The following is a 20,810-nucleotide window of genomic DNA, read 5'->3' as shown; positions in this document are numbered from 1 at the left end:
ACAAAAGCACTCTTGCCCAGGCGTTCTGAAGATAGATTTCAGGGAACATGATTTAAATTAATAATTGCTTGAGAGGATGTGATGACTGTGCAGACACAGCATTGCTGCATAAGGGCACAGGGACAAATTTACCACCTACCACTCCCTTCACCGCACAAGAATAGCCATTTCTATACCAAAAGTGTAGGAAGACAAAAATCTCAGAATAAAGACCATCCTTGAAATTGAGTACATTTCATTTTAAGAAAAATTCAGTTATGTGGTTCTTATTCTTTTTTTTAAATTTTTATTGAAGCATAATAATCAGTTTACAATATTGTGTCAATTTCTGGTGTACAGCACAATACTTCAGTCATATAGGAACATAAATATATTCATTTTCATATTCTTTTTCACCATAAATTACAAGATATTGAATATGGTTCCCTGTGCTATACAGTATAAACTTGTTATTTATCTATTTTACATATGTTAGTTAGTATCTGCAAATCTCGAACTCCAAATTTATCCCTTTCCACCCCCTTCCCACCCTGGTAACCATAAGTTTGTTTTCTATGTCTGTGAGTCTGTTTCTATTTATTTTCTTTAAAAAAAAAAAAAAAGGTGTGGTTCTTATTCTTATCATTTCACTGCAGGCTGGTGAAAATTTGAACCTGGACATGGACTGGCCTTCAGGAACCCCTACTCTAGCCAAGGATTCCAGGAATTGGTGGTCCCTCCTCCATTCTCCAAGTTCAAATTTCTCTAAAAATCAATGCACTTCAAATTAAGAACACCTTTATCTTCTTTGTGTGCAGTGTGGCCCACACGCTAGACTTTTCCTCTACTCGTGGCTGCAGTAGAGCGGTGAGCCTCTTAAGCAGAGCCATTTCTCTTAGAAACACAGATCTGACTTTATTCCTCTTCTTCTCTTCTGCCATCTTCCTTTGTCTACGAAGTCACAGAACTCAGCATTTCACACCAGTAGCTTCATGATCCAGGCCTGCCTCACTCACCAGGGCCATACGAAAGCCATTTCCAGCCCACCTCAGAAACTTAACAAAAGGTTGGATGCTAGACTTGCCAACTTCAGTACTGAGGCCAGGCCAGTTCGCATCTCCATGCTTTGCGCATGCCATTCCCCACACCTGCAATGCTTTCATGCCCCTTCACCTTCCTGGCACATGCCTATTCTTCCCCATCAAGTCAGCATAATGTCACCTCCTCTGCGGAGCCCCCTCTTCCCATGCCAAGTCACCTGGCACATAGTGATCTGAGAGCACTAATCGTCTTGCTGCAATGTCACAGTCCCCTGGGACACAGACTGTATCCATTCAACTTGTATTCCCTCTTCAGGGTTGACACAGAGAAGGTGTCCAATGAATCCTCATTGATTTATCAGTTCTTCATGTCGGCAAACCTGCGCCAGCTTTTTCAGTATCGTCCCTTAAGATCTTTTCAATAAACCCAAGAGATGCTGGCAAAAGCTGGCAGGTTGATGAGAAGTGGAGGGAAAAAAAAACAGCAGGAAACCCTAGAGTTTAGGGAACTGTGTGTCTGGCAAGAAAAGCACAGGGTCTTCTGACCCTTTGAGGAAGCCTCAGATGATTTGGTATCCCTCTTACAGGAAATACTTCTGAAATGTATTAGCTCTGCCATCTTTTACCCCAAAATGACATTTTTTAATAGAGTCAAAAATGCCCACGATCTAAAAAAATAGGAATGACTTTGTAGCAAAAGAACAAATTGTTTCCAAAAAGGGGAGGAATGGGAAAAGAAGACAATTGTATACAGAGTTGTTCAGTGTATAATACAAGCTACTGATTGGCAAAGATAGGCAGGAACATGAAGAAACAAAATGCATTGTGACTCAGGTTATTGGGTACTTATCATGGCCCATGAACTTAGCAAAATGTTCTACCTATATGACCTCATTTAATCCTCACCATTCTATAAAGGAGGATTTAATTTCCCCCAGTCTACAGGCTCAGAAAGGTTAAGAAACTTTTCTAAGATCCAACAGCTGAAAATGAAATCCAGGTCTAGCAGCAATGCCCAAAGTTAACTTAATACTAACTTTTCCCCTTTTATGATATTATATTTGACTGATTTTTTTTAATTGCAGCTAAATATAATTCAATTCTTGCCTTAGGGAACAGGGTACACAGAACATGTTTGGATCTGAAGGATATCAACCTCCCAGGCTTGAAGGCCCACCACGCAAGCCAGCCTAGAGCCCCAGACACTAAGGACAGTGCCCCAGACCCAACCTGAGTGGCCTTTGTCTTTTGTAAATTCAAGCCATCAGCTTACTTTCTTATGATTTACCTCTTTTCCTAAAGTTCAGATGATAATAATGGTAAAGTTCAAAGGGCTATATTTCTTGATCCAGTAAATTCCTAAAAACCAGTAAGAAACAGACTAATAATCTAACTTTTTTAATGGCTCAAGGCTACTAACAGGTAGCTCATAGAAAAGGAAATATATATGACCCAACTTATTTTTTTAATGTTTATTCATTCATTAGAGACATGCAAATTAAAACTATAGACACCATGTTTCACATGTCAGACTGAGAAACCAGACAGCTGCGGTACCACATGGAAACCTCTCACACTAGCATCTGACATGGGGAACAGCCTCCTGTATGGAGAGAAAGCCGGCAGGATCCCTCACGACTGCACACACACTCTGACTCAGGAGCACCACTTCTGGGGACTCATCCTTCAGATTGCCTTGCAAGTGAAGAATAACCCACGTTCACCATTTATGGCTGCAACAGCTGTAATTGCAAAGGACTGGAAACCACCAAATATCCGTCCATCAAAAGGGGCCTGGTTAAAGAGATTATGGAACACCGATATCCATGCAACCCTAAACAAGAGTGGGGATGCCCTTTCAGTACAGCTATGGAACTCTTCAAAATACTGTAAAGGGTAAAAATAAGAAACACACCAGAAACTGATGATAATAAAGGCAGCCTCTGGAGAGGGGAGGTGGCAGCTGGGGTGGGAAATTTCACTGTATACTCTTTAGTACATTTTGAATTTTGAGCCATGTAAATTATTAGATATTCAGAAAAGGAAAATTAAAATACTTATACATATTGAGGCCGTCTGTATTATCAAAGTATCTGGCTTAGCTCCAGCTAACTGAGTTACTGTACTCTGTCCTGCAGTATATCCTGCCTCATGGAACTCTGGAGCAAAAGCTGGGGACTGTGAGTCAGTGACTTCATCAGATGGGTGCTCTGCCCTCTGCCAGCCTCTGTAGGGGAGAGACCCCTTAGGGTCAGCCAGGCCTGCACTTCCTCCCTCTGCCCACAGGTGGTGCTACAGGGCCTGCTGCCTGGGACAGATGGCAGTGGCTTGGGGAGCCCAGACCTCAGGCGTCTGACCAACAGGCAAAGAAACAGGCAGACACAAGTAAGTAACATAAAATAGAAACTAACTTTATTTCTCTGGAAGAAGCAAATATTCATAGCTGGGGCAGCAACTTTGGCGACAGAGGCTGGTGGGAAGACATGGAACAGCACAGGGGAAGAGCTGGGTCAAAGAGGACGCACTGGTGTCCCTCCAGGGCAGCTGCCCCCTTGGTCTCCTTCCAACCCTGGGGCCTTGGGCCCTGGTCCCTGCCAGAGAACGATCTGGCACCCTTGCTCTGCTACACAAGCCACATCAGGCTATTTCCAGGCACAAGATCCTAAGACCGGCCAAGTCCTACAACATGTCCATGGTGAGGCTGTAAGTCACATCCTTTCTGACACCCCAACTGCCTGCCAGGGGCTCCCTAATAAAGGGCCCAGCCCCCATGGTGCTGGTGCACCTTTCTGTGTGGCCAACACACCCTCCTCGCCTGGGTCAAGCCTCACTTCCCCACCGACAGGGCCTGGGTACACACTCCAGCCACAGGCCCTACCAGGGACTGGAGCCAGAAGCAGGTCAGCTGCGGGGCCTGCTGAGGCCACCCCCAGGCCTCCTTCAAGAGGCTCCTTCCTGCACCTCGGCTGAGGGATGAGAGCTCCGAAGTTGCAGGGACAGCACGGGGTGAGGGAGGGACAGGCGAGGCGGTGCTCCCAGCCTCCTGCTGCCTAAGCCTCACTCTGCCACTGGGAACAGCGGGCGCAGCAGGCCCTCCAGGCCTGGGCAGGGCGTCTCCCTGCCCTTGTCAGCTGGACAGGCTCAAGTGGTTCTTTCAGGGCAGACCCTCTGGCTCTCCAGACATCTCAGCGCCTAAAGGATGGGAAACAACCAGAAAGCCCCTCCATCAACAGGGGTCGGTGCAACAGAGTAGGGAATGTCTAGTGTGGGCGGGGGCGAGAGGGCCTCGGTGCCTGCTGAGTCAGCTGGAAACTAGTGGTTCTAGGCAATGATTTTGGAACTTATCAACCTGGGATGCCATCTTTAATAAACTAAATATAAGAGAACAGCAGTATTGTATATTAGATTAACTGATACAAATTAGTAAGAATAACCACGAGATAATGTGGTTACCGCAAAATACCAGCTAACATGGCATCCCATGGGCCAGACACTGGCTGCGTGGTGTGACAGCTGCATCCCTTGTTAATTCTTCTACCCACCTCTGTGAGGTAGACACTGTCATTTACACACATCTCACAGATGAGGACCCTGAGAGATCAGGAAAGGAGATAAGCTGACACCATGCATGAGAAGGCTGGGCTCTAACTCAGGCTGTCAGCTGCCAGCACCTACCAGGAGAGGACTGCACCACTTTTTGACGTGGTAAAACTTTCACTTGTATGAGTTTATATTCTGTATTGTGTACATTATTTACATGTCTGTGTATTTTGTTTTATACACACACACACACACACATATATATATATACACACACATAAATTACATAAATTTTTTACAGGAAAGTAATGAATTTTTTTTTGGTTAGACATTCCTTTGAAAAGGCATTAGAACTTCTAAGTGTTACTCTGAACTGAAACAGGAAATGAAGAGGTGAGAAGCAGTTGTTTAAATCACTGGAACCTACACTGCTGCTCGCTGGGGCCCGCTCAGGAAGCCAGCCCCCAGCGCCCAGAGAGGCACCAATTCCTTTTACTCAGTTCATTTGAACAAAGTGGCTCTGAAGTCTAGATAGATGTGCAAGGTGAAACTGTATTCACCGAGAAATGTCTGCACCCCAGGATTGGGGCCCCCTTCTCTCCTCCCAGCTGGGGAGCCCTGTGTCTCTGGCTGTGTGTGGCCCGCGAGGGGTTGGCTTTTCCCAGAGTGGTGTGCTCTGGAACACCCTCAGGGACAGGAGGTGGCAGGTGTGGGGCTCGCTCACTTGTGGTGGGCGGGGCCGCAGGAGCCCAGAAGGTGGCAGCCAGCCTGCTCCAGGTTCCAGTCGAACATCTCCAGAACTTTGTGGCACTCGCCTCGTGGCCGCAGACCTAACCCAAAGAGCTGCTCCACCTAAAGGGCAGAGGGCGGTGCCATGGGACACACTGGGGCCGAGGGGTACGGATCAGGGTAGGGCAGAGGAAAGCTGGGGTGGGGGCAGGGAAGGGGTGGGTGGGAAGAGAGCCGCAGAACCAGTCTTCAGGGTCCCTGAAAGCCAGAGTGGGCAGGAGGTGGCGGTACCTTCAGATACTGGGCAGCCCTCTGCACGCTCCAGCCGTGGCTCTGCAGGGCCGCCTGGCACTCCTCTGTGGTCACCCCATGCACCATGGCCTGCAGCTGGGCACACCCACCCACCCGTCAGCACCACAGGCCCCTTCCTCTGGGTTCCCTGGGCCCCTGCCCCTCCTTGCCCTGAGCCAGGCCTGCTACTCACCATCTGGATCTTGTCTGCTGGCCGTCCAGCCTCTGTCCCGTCCCCAGGGCAGCCCCTCTGCAGCAGCCGAGCAGTGGCCCTCAGGGTTGGTGGCCGGGCCCCTGGGTTGCTGTTGTTGGTGGAGAAGTTGGCCTTGGGGTCTGGGGCAGCCTGGGGCATTGGTCGAACGGTGGCAGTGGGGGCAGCAGGGGCCGGGGTGCTGGGTGGGGGTAGCAGCAGGGGCACAGGCACAGGGGCCGGCTCTTCAGGGCTCTGGGCCTCACGCAGGAAGCGCTGGTAGCGCTCCAGGTAGGGCGGGCGCTCAGGCAGCAGGTAGTAGTGGGTGCTGCTGATCTTTTTGCCATCTCGGACGATGGGTAAGATGCAGGGGCCAGCCCGGGAGCCAGGTGCCTGGATCACCTGGGGTGTGGCATACTTGGGGTCTGAGGCGAAGCTTTGGGTGGTGGGCATGGTCTTCCCAGGTGAGCTGGACAGCCGAGGTGGCAGTGGGGAGCTGCCGGGTGGCACGAGGGGGCTGGGGGTCCTCGAGCCTTGAGGGGACAGGGGCTCCCGGGGAGGCACCCGGGGAGGGGAGGCAGGCCCAGGCCAGCGCCCTGCTTCCTCCTCTCCCGAAGGGGCTGGAGACAGCTCACCACGTGGGCGTGTGGGCCTTGGGGGGATGGGCACCCGGGGTGGAACCTGGGGCTTGTCGTCACCCCCAGGGCTGGGCGAGGGGACCAGAGAGCCGGCCGGGACCTGCAGCTGCCGCATGCACTCCTGCTGCAGCGCCTGGAAGATCTCTGTGGTCTCGGCTGAGTTGGGCGGCTTGCCCCCACCCTGAGGTGGGAGGAACAGGTTGTCCTCCAGCGGAGGGAGGAGCCGCGCCGGCTCAGGCACAAAGGCATAATTGGTCTCGCCCTGGCTGAGCCCAGCAGAGACCCCTGCACCCACCAGGGTGCTGTTGATGGAGCAGACCTCAAAGTCATCCTCATCTTGGGCCACATCATCATAGGCAGGAGGCGGGGGCAGCGGGCGTGCATCCCAGTCCACCACAGGCGTGGGATGCAGGGGCCGGGGCAGTGCCCGCGTGGGACTCTGCGGCGGGGTCTTGTCCAGCAAGGAGCAGGCATCCATGGCCAGCTGTGCCAGTGAGGGCGCACAAGGCTGAGGGGCTGGGACCACGGGCTCCTCACCAAAGTCGATGAGTGTGACTTCACCGCCACCGTGGCCTGCCTTGGTGCCTGGCACCCGGGCCGAGGGCTTCGCTAGCCACAGGCCTCGGGGCAGTCCTGGCTTCCGCAGGCCCAGCCTCTTTAAGTCGCTGGACAGGGGGTCTTGGTCCTCACTCACAGGGTCATAGGTTGGTTCTGCGACAGGGAGGCAGAGTCAGGCAGGGGGATGGGAAAGGTGGGGGTGTGGGCAAGATAGCCAAGCATCCCCCACCTACTGCTCACTCCTAGTTCCCCCAGAAGTCAGCCCTCAGCTGTCAAAATTCTCAGTGCGCACAGACCCTATTCAAACCACAGAGGGCAGAACCTGGTCCAGATGCAGTCAGCCTTTCTGGGGGTGGTGAGTCCCTGCCGCCATCTCAGCTAGAGCAAGCAACACCCCACACCTGTCTGCCTCTGACACCCCCTCCATCAACACAAGGCCCCAAGTACCCCTGCTCCTGGGCCCTGGTTAGTAATCACTACCCAGTTACGGCACACCATTAGTGCAGGCGAGGTGGTTCTGGGCAAGCTCCCACCGTCAAGGGCAAGAGGCACTATCCTTAGAGGATAGAGCTCCTGATCAGCTGGCATGAGAGCCCAGACACAGCCTCCACAGGCCCCAAAGGGAGTGAGGCAGGGCCAGGCAATGGCAGGGAGAGGCAGAGGTGGGCGCCAGGATCATACGCTTGTCCCAGAAGCCCAGGCTTTTGGGGGTGGGGGGAGAGGCAGGCATGCTGGGCCAGGTCAGCAGCAAAAGCTCACAGCACACACCCGCTTCCCCTCCCACCCGGCCAGCCAGCCAGGGCTCTGTACCTTCCAGAAGAGGAATGAGAGAAGAGAGGGGGCGGGGGCAGGGGCCAAGGCACCGAGAGCAGCCCCACTTACTCTGAGTGAAGATGACAGGCTGCGGAGGGCGAGGTGGAGGCTCCCCTGCAAGAAAGGCCATGCAGAGAGTAGAGGGGGCAGAGCAGGAGCAACAGAGGACAAGGGAGGCGAGACAGAGCCAGACAAGAGGGCAGAGCATGGGGGTGGGGAGGAGAGAGAGAGAGCCGTGAATAGGCGCAAGTGAACGGACAAACCCAGCAGCAATGGGAAGCAGTGGGGCGGCAGGATGGGAAAACCATGTTCCGGAGCGACAGGCCCAGGATCTGGGAGATGGATGAGGCTCCTGGCCAAGATGGAGCCCATGGGGTGGTTTTGGCTCAGGAGAGGAGAGCAGGATTAGGGGGAGTGAGGAGAGCCAGGATCTGAGCACGGTGGGGAGTAGGAGGGAGGGGGGAAGCGGGCAGGCCAGCTCAGGACCGACCGAGGATACCCACCTCGGCGGATACAGCTGCCTCTCACCGTCCACCCCACGCCCAGCTGGAGCCAGGGACACAGCTGTCCCCCTGCTGCCCTGACCCAACCATCCCAGAGCAGGAACAGGCGGCTCAGGGTGGCCTGAGGAGACAGCTGATAAACTAGGGGACCCAGGGTCACGGGAACCCTTACTTTTCACCCTGCCCAGATGCTGGGTGGGTCTGGAGGTGCTCAGTTCCACGCTCAGCAGGTCAGGAGGGTCCATGGGATTTCCCAGATACAGCCTGTGGGGAGAGAAGCAGGTCAGAGGCGGCGAAGGGTGTCGGGTGGTGGCAGTGAGGACACTCCAGAGGAGAGCTGGGCTTGTGCCCTGGGGTCAGACAGAGAACAGAACCATCTCGCCCTAGCCCCTTGCAGATGTGGGTCTGGAGCACAGGACTTCCAACTCCCAGTGGCTCCCTTCTGTAGATTTAGCTGTGACCAAGGGAGGGTACTGTGGGGGGGTGGGCAGAGAATGAATTCCTGACCACAGGTTGAAAATTCTAGGACTGCATGGGCTCCAAGGACACCCTACAAGGGCAGAGCTGGCCCTCTTACACCCCCACAGTGCCCCAGCCCACGCCCGGCAGCAACCTGCTGACACAGCCTCTCTGCCAGGCCCTGCAGCACCTGGGCCACATGGCCCGGTCAGGGTGGCCTGGAGGTGGGGTAGCGGCTGGGCCACCACTGCGCTGTGCCGACTGTCAGGATCTGGGACTTAAGTCACTGAGGCTGACGAAAGCCAGAAGAATGGGGCTGGCCATGGCATGGCGCCCTGGGAGCAGGCAGAGGGCTCCAGGCCTCCTTCTGGAGGGTGTCTGCGCTCTCCGGCCCCTGCCTGGCTCTTGTGAGGTGAGAGAGGGCCACCCTCCCAGAGCTTAGCATTCTGGTGTGCAGGGGCAGGCCTGAAGGGCCTGCTGCGCTGTGCCACTTGGGTTGGAGACATGTGTCCAGAGAAGTCAGGGGAGAGCGCAGCCATGAGTGGGACCAGCGGATTAGGCTTGGCGGGAGGAGCTCAGGTGGCTCCCTGGGGCGGGGCAACCAGGAAGTGACTAATTCTCCTGAGTATCCTCCCCAGATGCCCCCAGATGACCTATTCTTTCACTTAGAGGAGACTGAACCCCCCTCTCAGGCCCAGAGCGAGCAGACAGGTTAGGGTGCTGGGGCTGCTGCCTAACACTTCCTTTGAAGTTTCCCCACAGGGAGCTTTTTCTGTGCCTCGCGGCCCTGGGCCTGAGCCAGCAGCTCCCGTCTCCAGGACTCCCATACTAGCAGCAGAGGAAGGGAAACTGCTACCCAAGTGCTGGGGATCAAGAGAGGCTTTCCTATTGAACTGCTTCTAAAGGCTGTTCTGAAGTCCATTTTCCAAAGGCCAGAGTGTCAGAGGGAATTAAGGTGGGAACCTGGGGGCCTTTCCACTGAAAGAAAAAGTAGGTCCATCCTTTGAAGCACCAATCCCAGTTCCGCCTACAAGGAAAAGCTGCTAAACAGGAACCCTTGGCCCACGGTTGTAACGGGGACCTCGGAAGCCTGGAGAGCCATGTGCCCGGAGAGGGGGCTGCTGATCCTGGAGCTCCAGGTGGGGTGCTGCCTGTACTCACTCGTCGATCTTGTCGGGGAAGCCCCAGCAGTGGCGGGGGTCGCTGTCGCCATGTCCCGTGTGGATGAAGCTATTCTGCAGGGGCTGGCTGATGTCCTGGGCCGACAGGCCAGCCACGGAGGTCACCACGTTTCGAGGGAAGGGCCCCACACACAGCGTCCGTGTGTTCTGCCCTCGCCACCAGTAATTCTCAGCCCTGTCCAACAGAGATGACATGGTGAACACCAGAGCGTGGTGGGACAGCCCCAAGGAGTGGGGGCCCCTTCATACCATGCTCTCTTCAGCCATGGTATCTGACCACTTTGGCAGAAGGGTGTACAAGGGCTAAGGCCTCAGGATCAGAGTAGTCTACCATCAGCCCACCTCCTCCTGGCAGCTCTCCAGGACCTGCCACTCCCCCAGTGCAGGGCCTGGCATTTGTACACAGCCTTACCCTAGGGTGGGTCAGACAGCTCTGCCTACAGTTTACAAATAAGGAAACAGGTTCAAACAAGTGACATGACTTGCCTACAGTTACCAAAAAGAGCGCAGCAGACACAGGATGCAAATCCAGTTGTTAGTCTCATACCACCACCTCACCTCCCTCCTCCTCTGGCCACGCCTAAGCCCCAGTCCTCTCCTGGCCACCCGATTCCACCCTTCAGCCCAGTTCCAGTTCTGAGCTACATTGGCTCAAGGGAGCACCATGGCCTTAGCACTGGGCTTAGGGCCAAGCCCTCCAACCACAATCTATCTCCTCAGGCAGCCTTTCATCAGTTTGGAAGCACTTGGGGCAACCCACGCTATCACGCACCAGTTTACATGTCCCCAGTGCCTTCTGCCTCCCCTTGCCAGGACCGTTGGGCCCCTCACCCTTGCCCCCATCCACCTCCTTGCGGGGAGAGCTCTACTTTCATCTTAAACAAGGGGTCCAAAAGGGAACCTAGCCTCCCAGTGTGGCTGGACTGTGGGACCACCAGTCCTTCGCTCTAAACTCGATAGACACAAAATCTATTGACGCAGCCTAAGCCCAGGACTGGGGTTGGGGTAGGAGCCAGGCTAGGTGGGCAAGAAAGAACAGAGCGCCCTCCTAGATGCTTCAAATGCCAAAAAGCCAATAGGTCATGAGGCTCCTGCACCTGCTGCTGGGGTCACTCACACCTGAGGGCAGGGGCAGAATCTGGGCTACCGCAGAGGTGGTGAAAGCCTCATACTGCTGTGGTGGACGCGTGTGGCACCAAGCTGCAGGCCTCCACTGCCAACCCCCAACCCGTACATCACCTGTCCATGCCAGGAGCGTAAAGAGAGGCTTCCTCCAAACTGCAGCCAGAGCAGAGGGGTTGGGGAAGGTGAAGGCTGGCAGGAGGCAGTGAGGCCTGAGCACCTAGATCCTCCTCCGTGAGGTGATGCGGCCACCGGGGCAGCACGATCCCCAAGTAGCCCCTTCGAGAGACCAAAAGTTGCACCCCACGAGCACAGCAATCCTTGGGGAGCCAAGAGGTGTGGCAGAGGAAGGCTGGGAACCCAGCCTCCTTGCCAACAAGGCTGCAGGCCGGCCACCACAGACACAGCAACCCTGTGATTACCACGCTGCCCTCCGGGTGGGAAGGGCAGGCAAGGAAGGAAGAAGAGAGGACAACACACGGGAAGGGACAAAGCCCATCCAAAAATAGCAGGGCCAATCCAAAGAGAGAAACGCCTCTCCTCCCTACCCTCCAGCCACCGACCGACCGGCTGAGGTCAAGAGGCAGGCTGGGGAACGCCTGGCATCCGGACCCCCTGCTGCTGTCCCCCAACACCCATGGGCCCTCTGGGTCCCGCATGCCCCTCCACAGAACAGTCTCAGACACCAAGCCCACAGCTGGACACTGGACTCTGCTCTCCACACCTCTTCAGAGGTGCTCATTAACTAAGGTGGAGAAGCAGTGCACAGTGCAACAGACTCACGTCCAAGGCCAGGTTTACACCGTGACCACGCCCTCCCAGTGGACCCTGAGTAAGGCCAGACTAGCAGGAGGTCACTCCCTCCGCTCCTTTCCTTTTCCCAACACAGCCCCTCACTCAGAAGCCTCCCCAGACCCATTTCTGAGAGTGAACGCAGAGCCAAGCCCACCTCCTTTTGTTATAGGTATGGCCGAGGGAAGAGCCAGGCCTGGAAGAAAGGGCTCCCTTGATCACTGCTAGAAGTCCTGACGCCAAGTCTCAGAAAGGCTTTGCTACTGCATAAGGGGGAGTCAGGAGTGCACACTACGCATGAGAAAGAAAGACCACCTCGGGAACAACATCCCAAGCACAGAAGCAGCATCCTCCCAACAAAGGTCAACTCCGACGACGCCGGAGATGCTGCCACCCTGCCCACCGTCCCCCTTGAGGCTCAGTGGGGTGGAGGTGCCAGCAGTCCAGCTGCTTCTCACCCAGCCTGCTCTGGCCACACACCTCCCTTTCCCCTCCAAGAACAGCCTAGAGTCTTTATAGCAACAAGAGGGTGCAGCCCTTGCAGCACAGACAGGCACCTCTAACAGGATGCCTGTCAGCATCCTGGGACAGGCAAGCTGTGAAGCAGCACTTGGGAAGGGCCTGGGCTGAGAACCGCCTAAGGCGGCCCCAGCTCTACTAGGGACCAGCCTCCGGAAACCTCAGCCCCTTGTCCCAGTCCTGGCCTACCTAGTCCCAAAACGGCTGACAAATGTGGCTTAAATTCTGCTCAAAACACCATCCTACGCACTTCTCTCCGGGTGTCCCCAGCAGCCCCTGGCCTTAAGGGACAACACATACCCTTTGCCCCCCCTCCCCCACCTACTACAGGAAGCAGAGGCCCCAGGGACCAGGCCAGGCCAAGGGCCTGCACACGGACTTCAAAACCTCTGTCTTCCTGCCCCACTTCGTGAAAACAGAACATCGAAGTACTGCCAGCCATCCCAGCCTCCCAGTAAGACCCTCTGGAAAAGAGTGGTCATCCTCTGTCCCTCATAGTCCAGTCAGAGCCTCACAAGTTGGCTCACAGAATATCTGGTGTTCTCTCTGTGCTCACTGCCTGGTACCCCAAAAAGCATGGAGTCTAACGAATCAGGCAGAGCCAGGGGCAAGGGCACTGCCAGACTCTGGACTAGGAAACAAACACCGGAGACAGCTTCCACAAGAAGGAATCCCAGCCTAGCAGAAAAGCACAGACAGGAGACAGCTGAGCACTGGGCTAAGGAGAGACGGCGAAACAGACTAAGACCCACACACGTACAAACCCAGACCCAAAGGGACACCCACAGAGAGCCCATCCACCCGGAGACATGGAGACAGAGCCTGCCAAACAAACACACTTCGGGCACTGAGGAAACAAGGGGGCAGTTAAAGCTCTGGTACCACCGACACACAGGCCCACTCCCAAAGCCTCACCGGCTGTCGTGCCTCCTGCCCCTCAACTCCCACCTTCTGAGCAGCTCCAGGGACCAAGGGCAGGCCCTGTGGTCCAAGTTGGGCTGGTAGCCCTGGGGGGGAGTCCGGCAAGCCCACACTGGCAGGCAGCAGTGGAGGCAGCAGCTGGGCCAACCCTAGCCGGTGACGGAAGGGCGGGGCAGGGCCTGCCCACGTGGCCTCCCAGGAGGAGTGGCTCCCCGACCCCTCCTGCTCCCCGCCTCGCTCCGGTGGTGACCCAGGGCGCCAGCTCCAGAGACAAGTGCCCCAGAAACCCATGAAGCCCCTGAGTCACCCCCTGGGGAACACTGGGCCCTGGTACATGGGCCCTCACTGAGAGCAAGGGATGGAGGAAGAAAAGACCTGGGGACCACAGGGCACAAGAGGGTTCAGGTCCAAGGCCCTCTGGCTCCTGGAGCTGGGAATGGTTGTAGGCTCAGACTCTAGCCAAAGGTCCTACCATGCACCTCCAGAAGGGCCCTCACCCCAGTCTTCCTATTTCCAGAACGCTCCCCAGACTGCCACACTGCAGTCCCTCCCCTCAGCTCCAAACCACAGACTATATTCCTTCCTGTCTCCAGGCTTCTCTCCTTCCAGCAGCTTTCTGCTTCTGTCCACCACTAACTCCCCAACCATACCTCACCTCCCCTCAACCTGTTGGTATGTCATTTTTATTCCCAGATACTGGACCCTAAGGGAGTCCTGGCCTGCAGAAGAGATGCCAGGGCCACAGCAGGTACAGGTCATGCTCCTCCACAGCCGGCTCCAGGATCCACTCCATCACTCTGACTCAGACCCAGAGGCTCCTCTCACCAAACCCCCATGAGGCACAAGGTTCAACCAAAGGCCCCAGACCCCCGAACCTGAAGTCCAGGTAGAAAGGGCTCTGTAGGAAGCAGTCCCTGCTCCCATCCCTGCCTGGCTCCAAGTCAGAGGAGTCAGAGGAGCCAGGAGTGCAGGGAATTTCCTCTGCCTCGCTCCTCTTCCTGGTCCTCCATGCTCACCCCCTACCGCAAAGGCAGCTGTAGCCTGCCCTGCCTCAACCAGTTCCTCAGACACCCTGCGGATCGGATAACAAAAGGGTGGGGTGAGTGGTAGGTGGGGCCTCCACAGAGGGGCGGGCTTGAACCTCAGGGGCTGCAGGTAGGAGACGTGACTTATGAGATGCTGCCTGCAGGCAGACATGTGTTGCCAGGTGTGAGGGAGAGGGAGGGGTCAGGAATAGAGGCCCTGCCAGGGCAGCCTGGGGACAAAGGAGCCAGGGTGGGAGGCTCAGCAAAGGATGGAGGGGAGCTCTGGGAGGGAGCAGTGGGGCACAGTGGGAGGGCAGAGGCTGCTCTGAGCTACTGAAGGGCACCCAGGTGGGAGTCCAGAGTCCTTATCCTGGGAGGGGGAAGGGGGGGTAGGATAAGAGGAGGACCATCCAGGAGTCCCAGAGTCCCCGGTTGGGCCCCGAGGCCATGCTGCCCCGCTTTCTATGCCTCGCCATAACGGTAGTTTGGTCCTGACCCACACAGTCAGGGCTGGAGCCAAGCGGGAAAAGGGTGACAGAGGAGGCGCCAGGAAGAGAAAACCCCTCTGAGCCACAGTACCTGCATACCTAATGTGAAGCACTCAGGAGTGGACCAGGCCTGCTCCCCTCTTGCTGCAGGAGCCCATGTGTTGTCACAGGGACAGAAGAACTCTCAGCCCCAGGCCCCTCCACCCTGTGCCCTTCAAGGCAGTGCAGGTGCAGCCCCGACGCTCCCTACCTCCCCTCGATGACAGTGATGACATCGTTCATCTGGATGTGCAGCTTGTCTGGTTCCTCAAAGTCCTGAAGGGCCCGCATGTCAGTGGGCTGGGCCTGGGGGGCAGAGAGAGGTCATTGTCCACCTTGGGGCTGATCCCTGTTTGGAAACCTCAGCCTCTGTGAGCAGACCAGTCCTCACCTCCAGCAGGAAGTCCCGCAGGGCCACAAACGTGGGTCTGTCCTCTGGCTTATGAGCCCAGCACTGGACCATGACATTGTAGATGTCCTGGGGGCAGTCCTCGGGCCGGGGCAGACGCTCTCCCTCCTTGTCAATCTTATGCAGGATCTGGTGGTGGAATGGTGCAGTGTGAGAACAAGAAGAGCACCCAGCCCCCACCTTCCCCCCACCCATGGAACAGCTGGAACTACAGGCTGCCATGCCTGCACCCCAGAAGAGCTCTGCCACTGCCCTGGGCCTCTGACCCTCATCCCCAGGTCTGGGGCCTCCAAACAAGGGGCTAGAGCATAGGCAAGACGGCGAGCAAGCCCCAGGCCACCGCTCCTGACCACAGGGGCCGTGCCCCTTGCTCAGCCATCTGAAGGGTTGTGCTGACACAGGACATGGTTAACAGGGACTCCAGCAGGGCTGGGTTATGAGCCAGGGATCGAATCAACCCCCAGCTGCCCTGTGGGGAGCACAGCCCCAGCCCCCTCACCTGACTGCCATTGAGGCCAATCCAGGGCTCCTGGCCATAGGTAAACATCTCCCATAGCGTCACCCCGAACATCCAGGTGTCGCTGGCATGGGAAAATGTGCGAGTCTTCAGGCTCTCAGGGGCACACCTGGCAAAGGCAGGGGTAAAAGAGGAGGCCTCTCAGAACACACCCGCCCCTGCGTCAGCCCCAGTGGACCTAAAATGCTCATGTGTTGTTGCCCCATGTGCCCAGTACAGTAGGTACCAGGGACACAGGGACAGGGCAGGGGCGTCTCAACTACGGGGTGCACAGACTTGGACAACATCATCGCCGCTCAGGTCTTTTATCCACATGTAGCCTGGGGTGGGAAGAGGGGGACGGGAAGAGGGGGACCTTCCCACATCAGGGAAGCAGAGGCTCCAGGAGGGGCGAAAGGGGTGGCGCAGCGGGGATAAGATCTCAGGCTGTTTTCTAACTGTGGTGGGAGGATGACAATTTCCAGATTTTGGGCAGGATCCGAGGATTTGGGTCATTTCAGCAGGAAGGTGTGGGTGGGAAATTTGGATAGGGACTGGGGAAGAAGCAAAATGGGTGGGAACAGTCACACGCACTTCACCCAAATATCCTCACTCCCTCTGGGGCCCCCTTTAGGGTGAGGGAAAAAAATGCCACTCCAGTGAAGCTAGCAAAGAGGTATTCATTCAGGACAGACTGAGGCACAGAGAGTGAGGAGGAAGCCAGCCTCGATGGGAGAATCAAAGGCCTCTCGTGGGACTAGAGAGCTGGCCCTGCCACTCAAAGGGGATGGTAACCCAGGGAAAGTCACCCAAGACCTCTAAGTCCCATGTTCCTCACCTGTGAAATGGGGATAAAAATAATCTGCTCACTTTACACAGTTTAAGGGGGCCACACAAGAAAAGCTGACCTTATAGTTTACCATTCAAACCAGGATGCCTGAGTATGAAAGGGGGTGCTATTAATTACTCCAGGACATCAGCCATGAACCAGGATGCGTGGTCACCCAAGGTATAAAGTCAGCAATTAATTAGGGTGATTGTACATCCTGAGTTAGAACGGTTTTCTGGATGGTAGAACTGGACTGATTCCTCCCAATCTAAAGCAAGGAGATCATACTCCTTTGTGTGCCTCTGATAGCAGAGGATCATGACGGTCTCAACACAGGATAAGCTCACACAGGAGCCAGGGCAGGGCCAGGTACCACCCCAGTGTGCAGGTGAACATCCTGTCACAGTCTGTAAGGCCCTGTGTGCCCCCAACTCTACCTGGAACATGCTTACCAACTAGTCTCTGCCTGGCTAAATTCTGATATTTTATGAGCTTAACACTGGGTCCTCCAGAAAGCCTCTATGGGTCCCCACAACACTTATCCCTGTGCATTCTAGCACCTGGCACGTGGGCATCGAGAATTTCTGGATGGATGAGTGAATGGATGGCCACACAAGGGCACCCCAGGCCCTGAAGAGACGAGGGCTGATGGGAGTACAGAAGGCCCTGGAAGCTCTGAGGCCTGGGTGCGTAGGGACCACGTCAGGGCAGAGTGGGGTCCAGGCCCCTTGAGCCAGCAGCCCCTGCCCCTCACCAGGCAAAGGGCACCTTGCGATGCTCCTGCATGACGTAGTGGTCGTCATTCTGGGGCAGAGCTCGCATCAGCCCGAAGTCCCCGATCTTGACCAGGTCACGGGTGGCCAACAACAGATTGCGGGCGGCCAGGTCACGGTGAATAAAGCGCTTGGACTCCAGGTAGCCCATGCCCTCAGCCACCTGCACAGCATAGCGGCTCAGAGTACCCAGAAGGAAGTGGCCCTGGTGCTTGCGCAGCCGGTCCAACAATGATCCCAGAGGCGCCAGCTCTGTCACCTGAGGCCACAGAGGAGGAGGGAGAAATAAGTGTGGCTGAGCCCTGCCCCTTCCTCAGCCCCTTCCCTGGAGGCCTGCCAGAGCCACCCTCCTTGCTCCTTCCTGGTCTGTCCTCCAGGGACCTCCAGGAGTCCTACAGCCTCCCAAGCCTCTTCCTCCAGGCAATGTAGGAAACTGAGGCCCAGAGAAGCAACCCAAAGAGTCTCAGGTTAGCAATGCCAAAAACTAAACTCTGGGGCCAGTCCCTCCCATGGGTGCAACTCTCTGCTAGTGAACACAAGCAAAATCCGGACATGGACGGAGCTCCAACAGACACAATCAGTGCTGGGTTAGGCCTGTGAGCCCCTCTGCCACATCAGGCTGGGACCAAAGCAGGATCTGGAGGACCTGTGACCTTTGTCAGGATGGACAGAGTAACCCCAGTACAGGCAGGAGGAGTGGTGGACCTGCGGGCCCAAGACAACAGGCCCCTCCCTGCCCCCTGCACCCCTCTGCCCACAGTACTCACCATCTTCATGGGCGGCGTGAGCACCACACCATAGAGGCGAATGAGGTTTCGGTGGTCGAGCGAGTGCATGGCGTTGACCTCCCGGATGAAGTCGTCCATGGCCTCTGGCTGGCTCAGTACATCGGGCTTCAGGCACTTCACAGCAACACTCAACTGGACGGAGCGGAGATGGCAGGCAGTCAGGACAGGCTCCAGCCCCCGACACTCTGGGCTGACCTGCTCCTCCCTCCAGCTTGGCTCAAACATCCCTGCCTCAGACCTGCTCATCTGGAGGGGTGAGTGTGTCACAGAAGCCTGTGGCCTGGTTAGGGGAGGGCAGGTGGCTGACCCACAATGGCCACAAGCTGGGCCTCCTGTTTCTATGGGAATGCCTGGGTGACTACCATAAGGGAAAAGATGAGGCATGATGATAGGATATTAAAGTGTTGCAATAAAAAATATTTTTGGTGTAGAAGGAAAATGCTTTAAATATAATGCCATGGGGGAGGGTATAGCTCAGTGGTAGAGTGCATGCCTAGCATGTATGAGGTCCTCGGTTCAACCCTCAGTATCTCAATTAAAAAAAAATGAATAAATAAACCTAATAACCCCCCACAAAGCTCATATGTATATATAGCCATAAAATTAATCTACAGTGACAGAAGTCAGAAGAGTGGTTTCCCTATTCTGGGAAGGGGAATAGTCAAGGGAGCATTCAGTTAGGGGCTACTCAGAGGAAGAGGCCTGAGGGGTTCCGGGATGACAGAGATGCTCTATATCCCAATCCGGGTGGTGGTTGCACGGGCCCATGCACATGTGAAAATTCACTGAGTTGCATACTCAAGAACTGTATGCTTTACTGCGCACATGCTATCCATCCCTCTGGGTGAAAAAATTTTAAATACTATACTAAGATGAAAGGGCAAGATTTAAAAAATTGAATTCAAAATTTGTATCTTAACTAAATTCAACAAAATACCTGAGGAGTGAAAAGGGTGGAAATGCTAACTCTGTTTCCTCTGAGTGGTGGAATTACAGGCAATTTTTTTCCTTATTTTTAAAAGTTTTCAAACTTTTATTATAAGTAAATTAGTTTTACAATTGAGAAAAGAAACAGATGTGTCTAGTTAAACCTGAGCACAGATGGACCCCAGGACAGGCCATGCTGGATCTGTCCCCATCCCTCTTCACATCCCAGGAGAGGGGACAGATCCACCTTAGAGGGCAGTGTGGCCTCTGCCAGAGTTCCTTAGGAGCCTTCCCCTCAGCCACCCCACAGGACCCAGAAACCTCACCGTCTTCCCCGAGGGGGCGTCCCACTCGCCCCTGCGCACCACACCAAAGGAGCCATCTCCCAGCTTCTCGAAGAGATTCAAGTCCTTCTCCCCAATGAGGCAGGTAAGGCTCTGCAGGGACCCCTCCCCTGCTGGGCCCCCAGGGGTAGGCGAGGTCTTCCGGAAGGTGCTCTGAGAGTGATGAGGGGGGAACTCAGCCTCCAGCCGCTTTCCACTGAACATCTGTTTGAAGGCAGCCAGGGGCCAGATGGAACCCTGAGGCCCCAGAGCTAGTCACTCAGTCCTGCCCCACCAGGTCCTCAGCTAGGCCTCCAGGTCCTAGCTTAGCCAAAATTCCAGGGGGCAGCCCCTGGGAGGCCTACGCCCACTCCCAACCACATCCTCAAACGGGAACCACCCCCTACCCAGAGAGGCCTCAGGATTTGTGCCAGAAATGGACGGCCAGGCATATAGCCTGTGGCTGCTGTGGCCCCACACCCAGCTGTGGGGTCAGGAACAGCCCGAAACCACTCCATGCTCCACCTTCTGCCCCACTCATCCCTCTTTGTACCCCTACCCGGCACAGACTCCAGCCCCTCACCCGAGCAGGTGGGCAGGAGACTGAGGGGCCCTCACAAACACCTCCTGTCCATTTTTAGCCCTGGCCCCTTCTCTGAGTTGCCCATTTGGCGCTGTCTGTCTCCACCCTCCCCAGGGAGTCGGCTGCCCTTCATCCTGCCAAGTGAGAGGATAATTTGAGCCTGAGGTTGGACGGTGAGTGTGTGTTTGGGGAGGGGGGTCGGGTAGATGAAGCAAGGCCTTACTGGGGAGGGCCTGGGAAGACAGCTAGGCTTCTGGAGGGAGTGCCTAGAGCTGAGGGCTCAGAAAGAGGAAAGGTTGGAGAGCACTCTGTAACCTGGGCTGGAGAGGGAGGGGGCCAAAGGTCAGGGGACAGGAGGGAAGCCCTGAGGGTCAGAGCGGCTTGTTGGTTTGACCTGGTCACCCCATCGGGGCATGCAAAGCCTTGGCTTCAGGCCACACACTTTGCCCAGTTGGGCCCCTGACCCTCAAGTTTGGCAGAGGCTTGTCTGTATAGGGTGAGGGGATCTCCAATCTGAGGGCCTCTTCTGGCCACCGTTCCATCCTTCTTTCCAGTAACTGGAATCCCTTATGTTTGCATGCAACATTCAGTTGACAAGGTCCTTTACAGCCTTTCTCTCCTGGGACCCTCCCTACAGCCCCAAGAGGTGAGCTGGGGAAGTGTGGCCGGCAAGGTTTTACTGAAGACATGCCTCAAGCCTGGAGATGTTCCCTGACTGGCCTGGGGACCTCCTTTGAGTCAGTGGTAGATCCAAGACCCCCTGACTGAATCGTGCACACAGTACAGCTCTTTCCTTCTGCCTTCACCCGCCCCAACACACTCATCCTTCCCTAAAACCTGGGCAAGGGACCAGAA

The 20,810-nt window shown here is 55.7% G+C and overlaps 1 protein-coding gene across 12 annotated transcripts in view; it reads right to left on the bottom strand.

The window, feature by feature from the left end:
• Positions 1 to 3,409: 3,409 nt before the first annotated feature.
• The window catches only part of TNK2 (tyrosine kinase non receptor 2), a 42,209-nt gene continuing 24,808 nt past the window's right edge, over positions 3,410 to 20,810 (bottom strand). For 3 of the 12 annotated variants that reach the window (XM_064494226.1, XM_064494232.1, XM_064494227.1), the window contains 13 exons: positions 19,376 to 19,630; positions 18,102 to 18,254; positions 17,316 to 17,593; positions 15,736 to 15,862; positions 15,219 to 15,365; positions 15,039 to 15,133; positions 9,902 to 10,096; positions 8,454 to 8,545; positions 7,848 to 7,892; positions 5,773 to 7,118; positions 5,580 to 5,675; positions 5,284 to 5,411; positions 3,410 to 4,211 (listed from right to left, as the gene is read on the bottom strand). In XM_064494226.1, coding sequence (XP_064350296.1) covers positions 4,205 to 4,211; positions 5,284 to 5,411; positions 5,580 to 5,675; positions 5,773 to 7,118; positions 7,848 to 7,892; positions 8,454 to 8,545; positions 9,902 to 10,096; positions 15,039 to 15,133; positions 15,219 to 15,365; positions 15,736 to 15,862; positions 17,316 to 17,593; positions 18,102 to 18,254; positions 19,376 to 19,630 — 2,964 coding nt within the window. In that variant the 3' untranslated portion in view covers positions 3,410 to 4,204. Of the gene's footprint in view, positions 4,212 to 5,283; positions 5,412 to 5,450; positions 5,547 to 5,579; positions 5,676 to 5,772; positions 7,119 to 7,847; positions 7,893 to 8,453; positions 8,546 to 9,901; positions 10,097 to 15,038; positions 15,134 to 15,218; positions 15,366 to 15,735; positions 15,863 to 17,315; positions 17,594 to 18,101; positions 18,255 to 19,370; positions 19,631 to 20,810 lie in introns of those variants that run through there. The other 9 variants (XM_064494231.1, XM_031454253.1, XM_064494229.1 and 6 more) reach the window with 8 other exon arrangements.

This window comes from Camelus dromedarius, chromosome 2 (assembly GCF_036321535.1).
Source record: "Camelus dromedarius isolate mCamDro1 chromosome 2, mCamDro1.pat, whole genome shotgun sequence".
NCBI lineage: Eukaryota > Metazoa > Chordata > Mammalia > Artiodactyla > Camelidae > Camelus > Camelus dromedarius.
The sequence above is the reverse complement of the archived record's forward strand: the minus strand, read 5'-3'. Positions and strand labels throughout refer to the sequence as shown.